Source organism: Xiphophorus hellerii, chromosome 1, assembly GCF_003331165.1.
Source record: "Xiphophorus hellerii strain 12219 chromosome 1, Xiphophorus_hellerii-4.1, whole genome shotgun sequence".
In the NCBI taxonomy this organism is placed as follows: domain Eukaryota; kingdom Metazoa; phylum Chordata; class Actinopteri; order Cyprinodontiformes; family Poeciliidae; genus Xiphophorus; species Xiphophorus hellerii.
In genome coordinates, this window is record NC_045672.1 from 5,856,131 (window position 1) to 5,869,687 (window position 13,557).

Consider the following 13,557-nt stretch of genomic DNA (forward strand, 5'->3'; position numbering starts at 1 on the left):
AATAAACGTATTATTATTATTGAAAATAATAATAATAACATTATGATCAATTATTATTATTAATAATGCCATTAATAATAATAATAATAATAATAATAATAATATAGGATAGATAGTTTTTTCTGGTCATTGTTCTGAAAGTTTGATTATTTTCTCTAAGGAATGAAATAAACGTCTTTATAGTCTAAAATCTGATATCAAGGATTCTGGTTCAGCAGCTGTCTGGATGTTTCTATTAAAATCTAATAGGTTTGGTAACTTTTTCTAACAGAAGTGATGCTACCAAACATGGACACCACCAGGTCCTCTGATCAGCACCAGCAGGCAAGACGACTGACCTGCCTTTCAGAAGGACACAATGACCAAGGTCGGTGGAGTGGGAATTAAACCAGCAACCTGCCGATTGCAGGGCGAAGTCCTACCACCATCGTCAGTAAATGAATTACTCCATGTGTTTTTTTTTTGGGTTTTTTTTACCCCTCCAGGGGGTCTTTTTGTGGGCTCTAGTGTACGGTGGCCGACAGGTGCAAATGCGCAGCAAAAGAGAAAACATGCAAACAAAAAAAAAACACGCGCACAAATTAAATGCGGCAAGCAAAAAGCGAATAAAATGCAGCAAACAAAAAGAGAGACGCAAACAAAAAAGAAGACACCCCCGAATGAAATGCAGCAAACAAAAAGAGAGACGCAAACAAAAAAGAAGACACCCCCGAATGAAATGCAGCAAACAAAAAGAGAGACGCAAACAAAAAAGAAGACACCCCCGAATGAAATGCAGCAAACAAAAAGTGTTGAAAACGGAAGTGCTCCAGACCACTAGGGGGAGTCAAAGAAAATAGTATTCATTTCTATGGGACCAGATGCAAGATTCAGAGAAAGAAATTTGAAAGAAAGTAAAGGTACGTATTACTATATTTCTTTTCAGATACACCGTCTTTTATAATATTATAGAATAACAGAATAATTTATGGGTAGCGTGATAGACTTTGTGTCAGTCATACCGTTCTGGGCTCGGTCTCGTAGATGCTTGCCCGAATTAGCAAAGCAATTATGCTAATCATACCGCAAGAAAAAATAAATAAATTACACACTCGTATAATTAAATATCTTTTTTGAGAATGACTCATTTCAGCGTTTTAGTAGGCAATGTCTCCACTTTTAATGTATTTATTTCCTGACGTTAAAAAACAAATTTTCTTTCAGATGTACTGTCCATTTTGTGGAACTGCCGCCATAAATTCTGCAGACTTTTGTTGTCAATGTGGCAGAAACATAAAATTTGTCCAAGATCATGCAAACAAAGCCCAAGATGAGAGGAACACTACCACTGCAACTCCCGATGTTCAGCCAAGCACCAGCACAGGTAAACCGAAGCATGGGTTATTTATTTCAGCATGCTTAAGTGTTAGCATTTTAAACCATCTGTAGATGCAGGTACGATCATTGCAGTATTGATCGTACCTGCAATTAATAATTAATGCATTTAAATTATAACTAAAGTGCCAATCGTGTATTTTTTTATTACGAATTTCAGGTGTAGAGTGTTTCATGAACTTTAGAGCTATAAAAGAGAGGGAAAGAAAGAAATTTTTTACCAAGAAGCATCAGAACAAAACACAGAAGGGAAATAAACTGAAGGTATGCCTTTAATTTAGTGCAAACACAAACTGGAAATTACATACTTCATCAAATAATTTAATTTGATTGATTAAATTTTGTCTCTCCCCAGATTAATGTTGGGCTTATGAGGATGCAGGGAGATTCCCTTAAGACAGTGAGAGGGAAGTTACTTCCAGTTGAGATTCACCCTGAGTGGGCATCGGAACAAGTGCTTGCTGCTGCTGTAAAGAAGCAAAAGGATTTCAATATAGACCTGAGAGATTGTGCCCATGTCTTGTTGTATCCTGATGCAAGGGAGGTTAAGAACATCCCAGGAACAGACATTCCTTTCACAGTGCAAAAGTACAAGGAGGCAATTGGAAAGCCTTACCAAAGAATTACGCTTTACATTTGCCCTGTTGAGGAATTTGCAAAAAGCTGTAAGTGCTTTTGATCTACATTCCAAATAGTTTGAAGATCAATTTTGCTATAGTCTTATAGTTAAAATGGCAAAATTTCCTCCTATATCCAGAATTCTGTGCATGATTAATTCTAGCTATGATGTCATATATTTTATCTAAGGAAGCCAAAGGATTTTCCTCTTTACAAAACCACCTCCCTTTTGTAAAGATTGATGTACAAACGTACATTTTATTAATTGCAAAATTTAGCCTTGCAAAAGAAAATTTATTATTTATAGTACACATTTATAGTATATTTCTTTTCACTGGTTGTTGAAATGATAGTAACCATTTTCCTTTGGTTAATATCAACGAACAAAACTGTGTGGTTCATAGTAATAGAAGACTTACTGTGTTCAAATAACTTCTAAAAGATAAATAGAAATCTGCTGCCCAGTGACACAGTTGGTGGCATTGTTGCCTTGCAGCAAGAAGGTGTTGGTTTCAATTCCTTGCCTGGAGTCTTTCTGTATGGAGTTTGCATGTTCTCCCTGTGGGTTCTGACCAGGTGCTCTGGGAAAAGGGTATAAGACAATGGATGGATGGATGGATGGATGGATGGATGGATGGATGGATGGATGGATGGATAAAGAAATCTGAATATACTGTGCTGCTAATTGTACAAAATTCTATTTGTACAACTGATACTAACATTTTCTTGTTGTTTAACATGTATATGAAGTTATGAAAAATTCCTATGCAACTAAACAATTTGTGGAATTACATAAAAATAATAATTAAAATAAATGTCAAAATAATCATTGCTTTTTAAAGGTTTCAGTGGACAGAGTTCAAGTGATGATGACAGTGTGGTTCATGTAAGGTTGCCATCTCAAGATAGTCCACTATCTGACACTGTGGTCAGTCTGCATCTTTATGACATTTCTCCTGAATTGAATTACTTACACTTTCTTTTGATAAGATAAAACCTGTCTTTTATATGTTGTACATAGGTGTGGGATGGTCCAGATGAAGCAAGCACTCCAAGACTGGAGAAAATTTTGACTGGGTAAAATACAAATTACTGTTTGCTTCATATTTTGTTGCAGAAACTGTTATATCCACTTTATAGCTATGTTAATTTTTATTTTCAGGCCTTTTGGACACACAGAACAAGGGTCTGATCAGGTAAGATTGAACTCAATCCCTTTCACAGTTCAATATGTAAACATTACATACCATAAAAGATTTTCAAAAATTCACAAAGACAATCACCCAAGATGAGATACATGACATTGTGTTAGCTAAGTCTGTATGGTATTGCCACTACCACAACTGGAGTACTAATTTATGTTAAATTAGGATGGCGGAAACACCAACGTCCAGGAGCATCCCATGTCCTCAGAGGGCCAGAACCACTTCTATCGGTAGGTTGTGTGAGCACATGTCAACTTTTGCACATGTCAACACATTTACTGAAATGATTTATAGAAATTACACATAACTGTAACTTACTGAATTATTAATCTCAACTAAAATGTCTTCTTACATTTCCAAACTGAAAAAAGTCATTGAAAAAAAAAGTTTTGCACCTGTCCAGTTAAAACAGCAACTGGTACATTTGTGAGTGCATTTACTATCTCCACCCAACTGGCACACACATCACAGAGAACCAAGCGCACCCATCCCTTTCACTTAGGCCCATCTGAACTCTATAAGGTAACTTGGCACACCTGTGCTCACAATGATCTCTTCAGACAAAGAGCCTCAGCTTCAAGCTTCCACAAAGACACTCTGGTAGGAAATGGACATTATATCATTTAATCTGCATTCAGAGACCAAAATTAGCCCTTGATTCAATGGGTTTTATGTGTTTGGAATGTAGTTCATTTGTTTGTTCATTCACTGTTAACTTAAAAGTAGCTTGTTAACATTACCTGAAACATATTTAATTAGTTCATTGTGATCTGTAATTGATTTTGTTTAATTTGTTTGTTGGTTTTCAACCTGCTCTGTGACTCTCTGTGACTACTTATGTGAAGACATGGTGGTCTTACACTGTCAATTGAAATAATCTAAAGACAAAAATAAAAGATAACTAAAAATTGTTGCTGAGATGAGTGGTTCCTGCTTTTCTTTGAGGGAAGCAAGCTGTTTCAAGTTTGGGCAGAAGCTGAGGTGGTTTAAAGAGCAAAAAACTTGACAGCACCATAACTTCTGGTTGTTCAATATTTTTTTTCTATCAAACTTTGAGTAGTGTGCAAGAATTACCCAAATATGCTGGTGTTAGCTGTCCTACTGCCAAGAATGACTGACAGAAGTCTCTATGCCTTATCAGGGATGAATTTAAATTTACCTAGTAAAGTATTTACTCTATTTCCTTTTCAATACAGCAACTACACAAATGTGTACGCACCAATAATTGTTGACAGCGACTCTGAGCCGGATGAATATGTGATGCAGTTCCCTGAGCAAAGGTATTAATTAGAAATTAGTTTTCTTCTAAATCCTTTTGTGCTTTTTGTATTTGAAATAATTGTACACTTCATGTTTTATAGTACAGACAACGTGACTGCTGCAGACATCATTTCAGAGCTCTCGGCAATGATCACGTCATCATCTCTCAGCCGCTTTAACATAAACAGAGCCAATGTATGGGATGGAGCACTGAGAGGTTTCAAGCGGGCTTCTTTCAACCCTTTCAATGAAATATTTGTAAAATTCACCGATGACGAGGGACAGGCAGAAGACGGCGTTGATAACGGTGGTCCCAAGCGCGAGTTTCTAAGCCTTTTAATGAACTGCTTAAGGACTCGAAGAGTCTTTGATGGGCCAGAAGAAAGGAAATTTATCACTTTTGACAGTGAAGGTATTGCCGTTAAAGGCAATATTTCAGAGTTTTCTCATAAGAATGTGACAGCTGTTGGTGAATGTGTAATTAATGTGAGCAAAATCTATACAGCAGCCAAAAATGATGAATATTTCATGGTTGGGAGGATGATTGCCACTTCTGTCGTTCATGGAGGTCCAGGTCCTCAATTCTTATCTGAGAAGCTCTACCAGCACCTCTCAGGGACATCAACAAATACAGAAGGAAAGATAGAAGACATCACTGACAACACCATGAGGGCTTCTTTGATTGAGGTAGGATAGCATTATTGATGAGGCTTTACAAGTTGTTACAATCAAGCAAAAATTTTGTTATTCCATAACTTCATGTAACATTAAGATCATTTGTATTTTGTGTTTGATACGATTCTATTGTGCAGAATAAATCTGATATTTTCTAAAAGGCACATGTTGTCATATTAAAGCACAAACAAGTACCTACGCTACCTTCACTTATGAGAATGCTATATGCATAAAAAAGACAAGCCACTTTATTAGGTACATCTCGTTAGTACCGGTTTGTACACCCATTTGCCTTCTGAACTGCTTTAATCTGTAGTGGCATGGATTCAACTAAATACTGGAAACATTCCTTAGATAGTCTGGTCCATCTTTACATGATGGCATCACATAGTTGCTGTAGATTTGTTGGCAGTACATCCATGATGCAAATCTCTCCTTCCACCACATCCCAAAGGTTTTCTATTGGATTGACATCTGGTGACCGTGGAGGCCATTCGAGTTCAGTGAACTCATTATGTTTAAGAAACCAGTCTGAGATGATTCATGCTTTCTGACATGGCAAGTTCACGTGCTGGAATTAGCCATCAGAAGATGAAAACACTGTGGTCATGAAGTATTTTGCTTAGCAAAATACTCAGGTAGGCTTTGGCGTTGACACGATGTTTGATCGGTACCAATGGGCCAAAGTGCACTCCATAGCACCACCCTGAATCGTGGAAACGTTGATACAAGCCAGATGGATCCATACTTTCATGTTGTCACCAAATTCTGACCCTCCCATCCAAATGTCGTTGCTGAAATTGAGACTCATCAGACCAGGCAACGTTTTTCCAATCTTCTATTGTCCAATTTTGTTGATCCTGTGCGAATTGTTGCCTCAGCTTCCTGTTCTTAGCTGACAGGAATGGCATCCGGTGTGGTCTTCTGCTGCTATAGCACATCTGACTTAAGGTTTGACATGTTGTGTGTTCAGATGCTCTTCTCCATAACTCGGTTGTAACGAGTGGTTTCTTGAGTTATTGTTGCTGTTCTATGAGCTCAAATCTCTCTGGCCATTCTCCTCTGAACTCTGGCATCAGCAAGGCATTTGCGGCCACAGAACTGTTGCTCACTGGATATTTTGGTAACACTTTATTTGAAGGGGGTTGAATAAGACTGTCATGACACTTTCATAAACATGACATAACACCTGTCATGAACATGAATAAGCCTTCATGAATATTTATGACTGTTGTCATAAAGCGTCATTCGGTAAAATATGACACTTTTAATACAAAGTTGACATTATTCAAAATGTCTTTATGACAACTTGACATTAACCAATAAATCATTACTGTTTAAACTTAATCTTTAATAACATAAACTTACCTAATTTTTAAAGTGCAATCAGTAATACTTTTATAACAAATTTATATCAGTAATGATTTCATAAATATTAATTTATGTTTTTGGTTATTGTTCTCTACCATAGATATCCAGTGCAGGTACATTGACTGAACTACACCAGTCAGTTGAAAGACATGCAAGCATCTTGCAAACTGCTGGCTGCTTGCAGTTCCCTGTGACTGTTGATGACAAATTGAAAATTGTAAAGGAGTTCATTGATTGGTACATCATTTACCGCAACCATTTCTCTATTCAAAGGTAATGTTTCTCTTCCTTAACTTAAAAAATAACTATGCTAATTTAGTTACTATTTTGTTGCAGTTAATACAAGCAAATGTACAATAGTGCAAGAATCAATCAATCAACAGCACCCAGCAGCCAAATAAGTAGGAGCCTTATTGATTGGACGGCTTAACTGGAGAAAATTAACGTTACTGTAGGTTAATTCACTGTGTACAGTGCATCAGCAATATTACCTATGCTAAATAAAAATAATAAAAAAAGATTAGACATATTAATGTTCTTTGTGTTACTGAAAAATATCAGCTCTTTTGATAATAATTAAGGTGATTTCTGTTTCAAACTTTTTATAGATTCAAGGATGGCCTTTCAACACTGAACTTCCAGAATGCTTTGGAGCAGCATGCTTCCGTCTTCAGGCCATTTATGTGTGCAAGAGTGGAACAGCTGACATCCAAAATATTGGAGGAAATATTTGAGGTTCAGCTCAGTGAAAAGGGTAGCAGCAGACGACATGAGGAAACAAGAGTGCTAGGATTCTGGAGAGACTTTCTCCTTGACACAGAAGGTGGACTTTAAGATTTATTGCTATATTCTGGTGTTATTGTAATATCTGATACATAAACGCATTGCTTCTTTTCTAGAACAAAAAACGGGTCTCTCTCTCCAGGACATCCTGATGTTTGCCACCGGCTTGAACACACTACCTCCATCTTCAATTCTGCCACCACCAAAACTGATCTTTCAGGCCACTTCTCGTTTTCCTGTCAGTAGCACCTGCTCCAACACTATCAAAATACCAATGTCCAAGACGTATCATCAGTTTAAAGAAGACATGGACTTTGGGATTCAAAACTCCCCTGGGTTTGGGCTTTATTAAGGTCAAATGCATAACAACAAAACAAAATGCTAACTATTTAACTTGTCAAACCTGTTCAGTTATGACACTGTTTAGTGTTTGTGTGCGACCTTCAAATTTGGATTTTTGTTTGTTTATAAGTCCGCCATGTTTTTCAGTTTGATATAGTTTTCGACACATGATTCCCAACTCTGTGGATGTGCTAGGCCACACTGTCTCTGGAGGTTCTCAAAATGTGCCTGAAGGTGTTCATCTCCACATTGAATGTTGTTAGTCTCTGTCACAAACTGTCCCAATTGCTCCTGGGAGACTGGGAAACCACAGTCTGTTCCACCAAACCTAGGAATAGAAGAAGCACAGTAAACATTTAGTTATATTTACATTTCTTCACTAAACTGTTACTGCTGTGACTATTGTTGTAACCTGTCTAAATGATTAATTGTATTTAAATTTACATTTTAGAAATTGTCATCTGAAATGTTTAGAATAAAAAGTGACATACTGTTAACACATTGTTCATTATTTTTGTTTTGGCAAATTATTTTTTAGAGTTCCCAAAGAGGTTTTAAATTAACCAGATGTTGAAGACAAAAACAACAAAAAAATTACCTGTGAGGTAGATGATACATCACATCTGGTTTACCAGATGGACAGCAAGATTGCTTAACAGGTCTTATGGTATGTTTATTCCACCTGTCCATGCATTCATCAAGATCTCTCTGTAGCATATCCATGAAGACAAACCGCACAAGGCATGTGTGGTCATGACTTCCATTGAAGAGATGTCTTTCCTTCAAATCGTTCATGAGATCCATCCAGAACTGAGATCTACAATAAACCAAAATTATAAGATAATTATATCAGCAGAAAGTAATAGGACTAGTTTCTATGTCATGAAAATATTTAAATATATGTTGACCTACAAAGTTAAATATAATGTAAGCAGACATCAACTGTTATACTTTAAATGTTGAGCTTCTGATTCATCCATTTCAAATGTTACACTATAAAATTAAGTTGTATATAGTACAAAAACATAATATATTTTTACTGCCCAACACCAGGGAAATTAAGTTGGCACAGTAAAAATGTTACACAATTCAAACAATTAAGTTCACACCAAAATAGAATCTGTGTAAAAACTGAGTAACATACAGTACAGTAAGGGCAAAAGTTCTGTGCTGTTATTAAAAGTAGCTTATAAATAGTCTACTCTACAAAACTATGTGCAGTTAGGCATGATAATTTTAAAAAATATTTAAAAAAATAGAATAAAACCATATTTATTGAGATAAACAGCTGGGATATATATCTAAAAAAAGTGTGGCTTGTTAAACCAAAAGTACTTCATGAATATGTGCGACATCAAACGCGTTGCTAATTCAAATCCAGTAGACCATATTAAACTTACTTATCCAAATCACTGTGCGTTGCTATTTTCTTTTGTAATTTAATTTAATCATTATGTACGTCTTGGGGAGCGACCGCACTTTACATGTGACAGTTATCTGGGGCGACAGAAACATAAACAATACGGGGAGGAGGGAGATGCGTATGTTGTTGCTGGGAAAACAGGAACTATTTTGATATGACTGACACAAAGTCTATCACGCTACCCATAAATTATTCTGTTATTCTATAATATTATAAAAGACGGCGTATCTGAAAAGAAATATAGTAATACGTACCTTTACTTTCTTTCAAATTTCTTTCTCTGAATCTTGCATCTGGTCCCATAGAAATGAATACTATTTTCTTTGACTCCCCCTAGTGGTCTGGAGCACTTCCGTTTTCAACACTTTTTGTTTGCTGCATTTCATTCGGGGGTGTCTTCTTTTTTGTTTGCGTCTCTCTTTTTGTTTGCTGCATTTCATTCGGGGGTGTCTTCTTTTTTGTTTGCGTCTCTCTTTTTGTTTGCTGCATTTCGTTCGCTTTTTGCTTGCCGCATTTAATTTGTGCGCGTGTTTTTTTTTTTGTTTGCATGTTTCTCTTTTGCTGCGCATTTGCACCTGTCGGCCACCGTAGATCAGGGATGGCCAACCCGCGGCTCGGAAGCCACATTTTTTTTTTTTTTTTTTTTTTTTTTTTTATTGACAATAAAGGGGTTTACAAAATAGCAGACTCAACGCAATAAGTAGCAAAACAGACAAGACAACAATGCCAGGGTGTTACATAGGAAGCACAAACAAAATGAAAAGCAAATAAATAAATAAAAAAGTTAACTTAGAAAGATGTTAAAGTGAGAGCACATATCCACTGTCTTAATTGCTTTTCTATTCCTTGAATACTGGAGAGATGTAATATATTGTTTGAATTCCACTTTAAAGGCTGAAAAGCGAGGTTTCTGATTTGAGAATTTAGATTTATGTATATGATATTTTGCGACTAATAAAATTAGATTGATAATATAAAAATGTTTGGTTTTGTTAGTGGGATAAGAGAAGAATCCAAACAACATATTTATATAAGTGAGGGAAAAGTTATCAAGAATTCTTTGGGAAATAAACGTACAAATATCTTGCCAGAAAATACAAGAGAAATAGCATGACCAGAATAAGTGACAGAGATCTTCTACATAGAGTTGGCAAAATGAACAGTTTGTGTCAATGTCTTTTTTGTATCGTTGAAGGAAAAATTTGCAGGGATAAAAACGATGGATTATCTTAAAAGACACTTCTTTGATTTTATTAATAATTAAATATTTAGATGGAAGACACCAGATTTTTTTCCAGTTCAGGTTGGGGGCAAAGTTATTCCAATAAGAGATAACATTAGGAACAGAGACGATGTCCTTCTGGAATAAGGCACGTACATCACGGTTGTTCTTTCGCTTTCTTGTGGAAAAACAGATTTGACCAACATTAGTGACAGCAGCGTCTAGACCTGGAGGAGTCAGAACAGAAGTTACAGAAGACTTAAGAAGCATCATAACACCAGATGGGATGGCATCAAAAACAAGTGCATATTCCTTTGGTGGTATGGGGAGACCAAACCTTTCTAGAAGTTCAGAATAAGACATTAAGACACCATCAGGTCTAAAAAGCTGCTGAACCAAGATGATTCCATGTTCAAACCAATTTTCCAAGAATAAAGATTTATGCTTGTACAAAATGTCTCCATTGTTCCAAATATAATATCGATGGGGTGAGAAATTATGCTTGTAAATTAGAGACCAGGAAAGAAGCATTTGTTTGTGAAAATTAGATAGCTTTATGGGTAGTTTTTCAATTTTGTAGTTGCAAAGGAGAATAAATTTAAGGCCACCAAGTTTTGAGAATAAATAGTTGGGTATAAAATTCCAGATTGAGGTTGGATTTTTGAGAAACTGTTTAATCCAGTTTATTTTGAATGTATTGTTTAAGGTTGAGAAATCAAGACAATTGAGGCCACCAAGTTCAAATGAGTTCATTAAGACTGATTTCCTGATATAATGAATCCTATTTTTCCATACAAATCTATAAAGCATTTTATCAATGACGTCAATTGTTTGTTTATTTACAGAAAGAGACAAAGCTGGATAAGTTAAACGGGAGATGCCTTCTGCTTTGGTTAGCAAAATTCTTCCTTGAATTGATAAATCTCTTTGAAGCCAAGAATTTAGTTTCTTTTGTACATTTTCTACAATAGGATTAAAGTTCAGAGCATTTCTAGAATCTTGATCTTTGTTGATCATTATGCCGAGATAAGTGACCGATTCTTTAACAGGAATATTATAAATAGAGGGTTTGTTACAATTTTTAAGGGCTAAAAGTTCACATTTATCAATGTTAAGGTAGAGTCCAGAGGCTCTAGAAAATTTCTCAACAATATTAATTGCTAAAGAAACCTGAGAAGCATCCTTTAAAAATAAAGTGGTATCGTCGGCTAGTTGACTAATTATAATATTTTTATCAGCAAAAGAGATACCTTTCAAATGGTTGAGTTTAATGAAATCTGAAAGTAATTGAGAGCAGATCAAAAAGAGGTATGGGGACAGCGGGCAACCTTGCCTCACACCTCGCTTTAGATCAAATCTGGGAGACGTACCAGCATGAAGCTTGATTGAACAGTTAGCATTTTTATACATGGTTTTGATTGCAGCACAAAAGTAAGGACCAAAACCAAATTTCTCTAATGTTTGAAAAACAAAATTATGCTCAATGGTGTCAAAGGCTTTACGGAAATCTAAAAATAATATAAGGCTGTCATCATGGCACAAATCTGCATAGTCAATCAGATCCAACACCAGCCTGATGTTGCTGGCTATATGTCTTTGTGTCATGAAACCATTTTGAGTTTCATCAATTATAAAGTTAAGAACACTTTTCATTTTCATCGCAAAAATTTGAGCTAGAATTTTATAGTCATTATTAAGAAGGCAGATTGGACGCCAATTATCAATCAGAAGGGGGTCTTTTTTAGGTTTGGGAATTAATGTCAAAAGGCCTTGACACAGAGTGGGAGGAAGAGTTTGGTTATCAATGCATTCTGCAAACAGCCGGTGGAGGAACGGGGCCAGTTGTTCTGCGAAGGTGATGTAGAATTCTGAAGTTAGGCCGTCAACTCCTGGAGATTTGTTGAGTTTTAGGTGCTTGATGGCAGACAGGACTTCAGCAGGAGATAGGGGACTATCACAGACATTCCTTTGGTCATCATTAATTGATTTAGTTTCAGTAAGATGTGTAAAGAAAATTTCAGATTCACATTTATTATAGTGTGATTCATACAACTCACTGTAGAAAGTAGAGCAATACTTTGCTATTGTTTGGGGATCATCAGTGATAAAGTTGTTAATGTTAAGTTTTTGAATTGAGTTGAATTGACCACGGGTTCTTTCTAATTGAAAGAAATACGCAGTGTTTTGTTCCCCTTCCTCCAGCCATTTCCTTCTCGATCTCACAAAAGCCCCCTCTGCTTTCCTTCTGTATATTTCATTTAATTTATTTTGTTGAATGATTAAATCCTTTAAGTCATTTTCAGATAAATTTTCAGGTGAGATTTGAGTAATTTCAGTTATTCTGGATATTACATTTGTTTCTTCATCTCTCCTGGATTTAGATAGAGAGGCACCAAACTCTCTGAAATATTTTGTAACTTCAAATTTAAGGAGTTCCCAATTTCTAGAGAAATTGTTATTAATTAAGGCTTTTTTCCAGAAATGGTTTATTAATAATTTGACTTTATCAATTACTAGCACATTTTTTAAGATGGAATTATTAAGTTTCCAATAAGAACTTTTGAATGTGGGAGTAATGTTAGGACAGAATGAGGCAATCAATGATATTGCTTTGTGATCAGTTAAAGGTGTTGTTAATATTCTAGGAGTAATGTTATTCTTATGTAAGCAATCAGAAACTAACCAGTAATCTATGCGAGACATTAATGAGCGAGGCTTATTAGACCATGTGTAAGCTCTAGAGACAGGGTTTTTTTCCCTCCATATGTCCATGAGATTAAATTTTTGTATAAAAGAGGACAAGTTAATAGAAGAAGTATTATTAACACTTGGAGGCCATCGATCTAGGGAGCTGTTCAAAGCAACGTTGAAATCTCCACCCATTAAAAGAAGAGCATTTGGGTATTTTGATAACCAGTGTAAAAAGCTAGATTCTAATCTATCAAGTAAAAAATCATTTTCAGGTTTTGAATTATATCCATATACATTGGCAAGAAGGGTAATATAGTTGTTGATATTCAGGATTAAAATTATATAGTGGCCATTAGGATCACTTTCTGAGTGTAGAACAGAACCATTAAAGTTGTTTTTTAAAATAGTAACCCCTGCTGATCTTTCTGAGCCATGAGAAAACCATAACTCATTTCCCCATTGAGTTTTCCAAAAGGATGCATCATTTGCTACACTATGTGACTCTTGAAAAAAACAAAAATCAGACTTTTGTTGTTTGGCAAATAAAAATAAAGCTTTTCGTTTAACATTTTCTCTTAAACCCCTGGCATTTA

The 13,557-nt window shown here is 35.7% G+C and overlaps 2 protein-coding genes and 1 long non-coding RNA gene across 10 annotated transcripts in view; 2 read left to right on the forward strand and 1 right to left on the reverse strand.

Annotated features, from left to right (window-relative positions):
* The window catches only part of LOC116721181 (tumor necrosis factor receptor superfamily member 5-like), a 59,935-nt gene that overhangs the window by 36,293 nt on the left and 10,085 nt on the right, over positions 1-13,557 (forward strand). Inside the window, exon 15 of one of the 6 annotated variants that reach the window (XM_032564780.1) lies at positions 272-454. The exons of the other annotated variants lie outside the window; for them this stretch is intronic. Within the exon in view, the coding sequence (XP_032420671.1) occupies positions 272-387 (116 nt within the window). The 3' untranslated portion in view covers positions 388-454. Of the gene's footprint in view, positions 1-271; positions 455-13,557 lie in introns of those variants that run through there. 6 annotated transcript variants of the gene reach the window in all.
* LOC116721044 (probable E3 ubiquitin-protein ligase hulA) lies at positions 849-8,125 on the forward strand. 3 transcript variants are annotated; one of them, XM_032564612.1, is made up of 13 exons: positions 849-899; positions 1,204-1,363; positions 1,535-1,638; positions 1,730-2,039; positions 2,835-2,920; positions 3,014-3,069; positions 3,155-3,188; positions 3,363-3,427; positions 4,394-4,477; positions 4,559-5,144; positions 6,604-6,776; positions 7,112-7,326; positions 7,403-8,125. In XM_032564612.1, the coding sequence occupies exons 2-13, from the start codon at positions 1,204-1,206 to the stop codon at positions 7,636-7,638; spliced, it is 2,109 nt and encodes a 702-aa protein (XP_032420503.1). In that variant the 5' UTR covers positions 849-899; the 3' UTR covers positions 7,639-8,125. The 3 variants fall into 3 exon arrangements, with proteins under 3 accessions (XP_032420503.1, XP_032420506.1, XP_032420498.1); XM_032564615.1 differs by lacking the exon at positions 849-899 and having other exon boundaries at positions 1,077-1,363; positions 4,559-4,869; positions 4,963-5,144; XM_032564607.1 differs by lacking the exon at positions 849-899 and having other exon boundaries at positions 1,077-1,363.
* On the reverse strand, positions 7,607-9,355 carry LOC116721536 (uncharacterized). The gene is made up of 3 exons (XR_004339619.1): positions 9,306-9,355; positions 8,227-8,445; positions 7,607-7,956 (listed from the first exon to the last, which is right to left on the reverse strand). It is a non-coding gene; the product is annotated as an uncharacterized LOC116721536 (long non-coding RNA).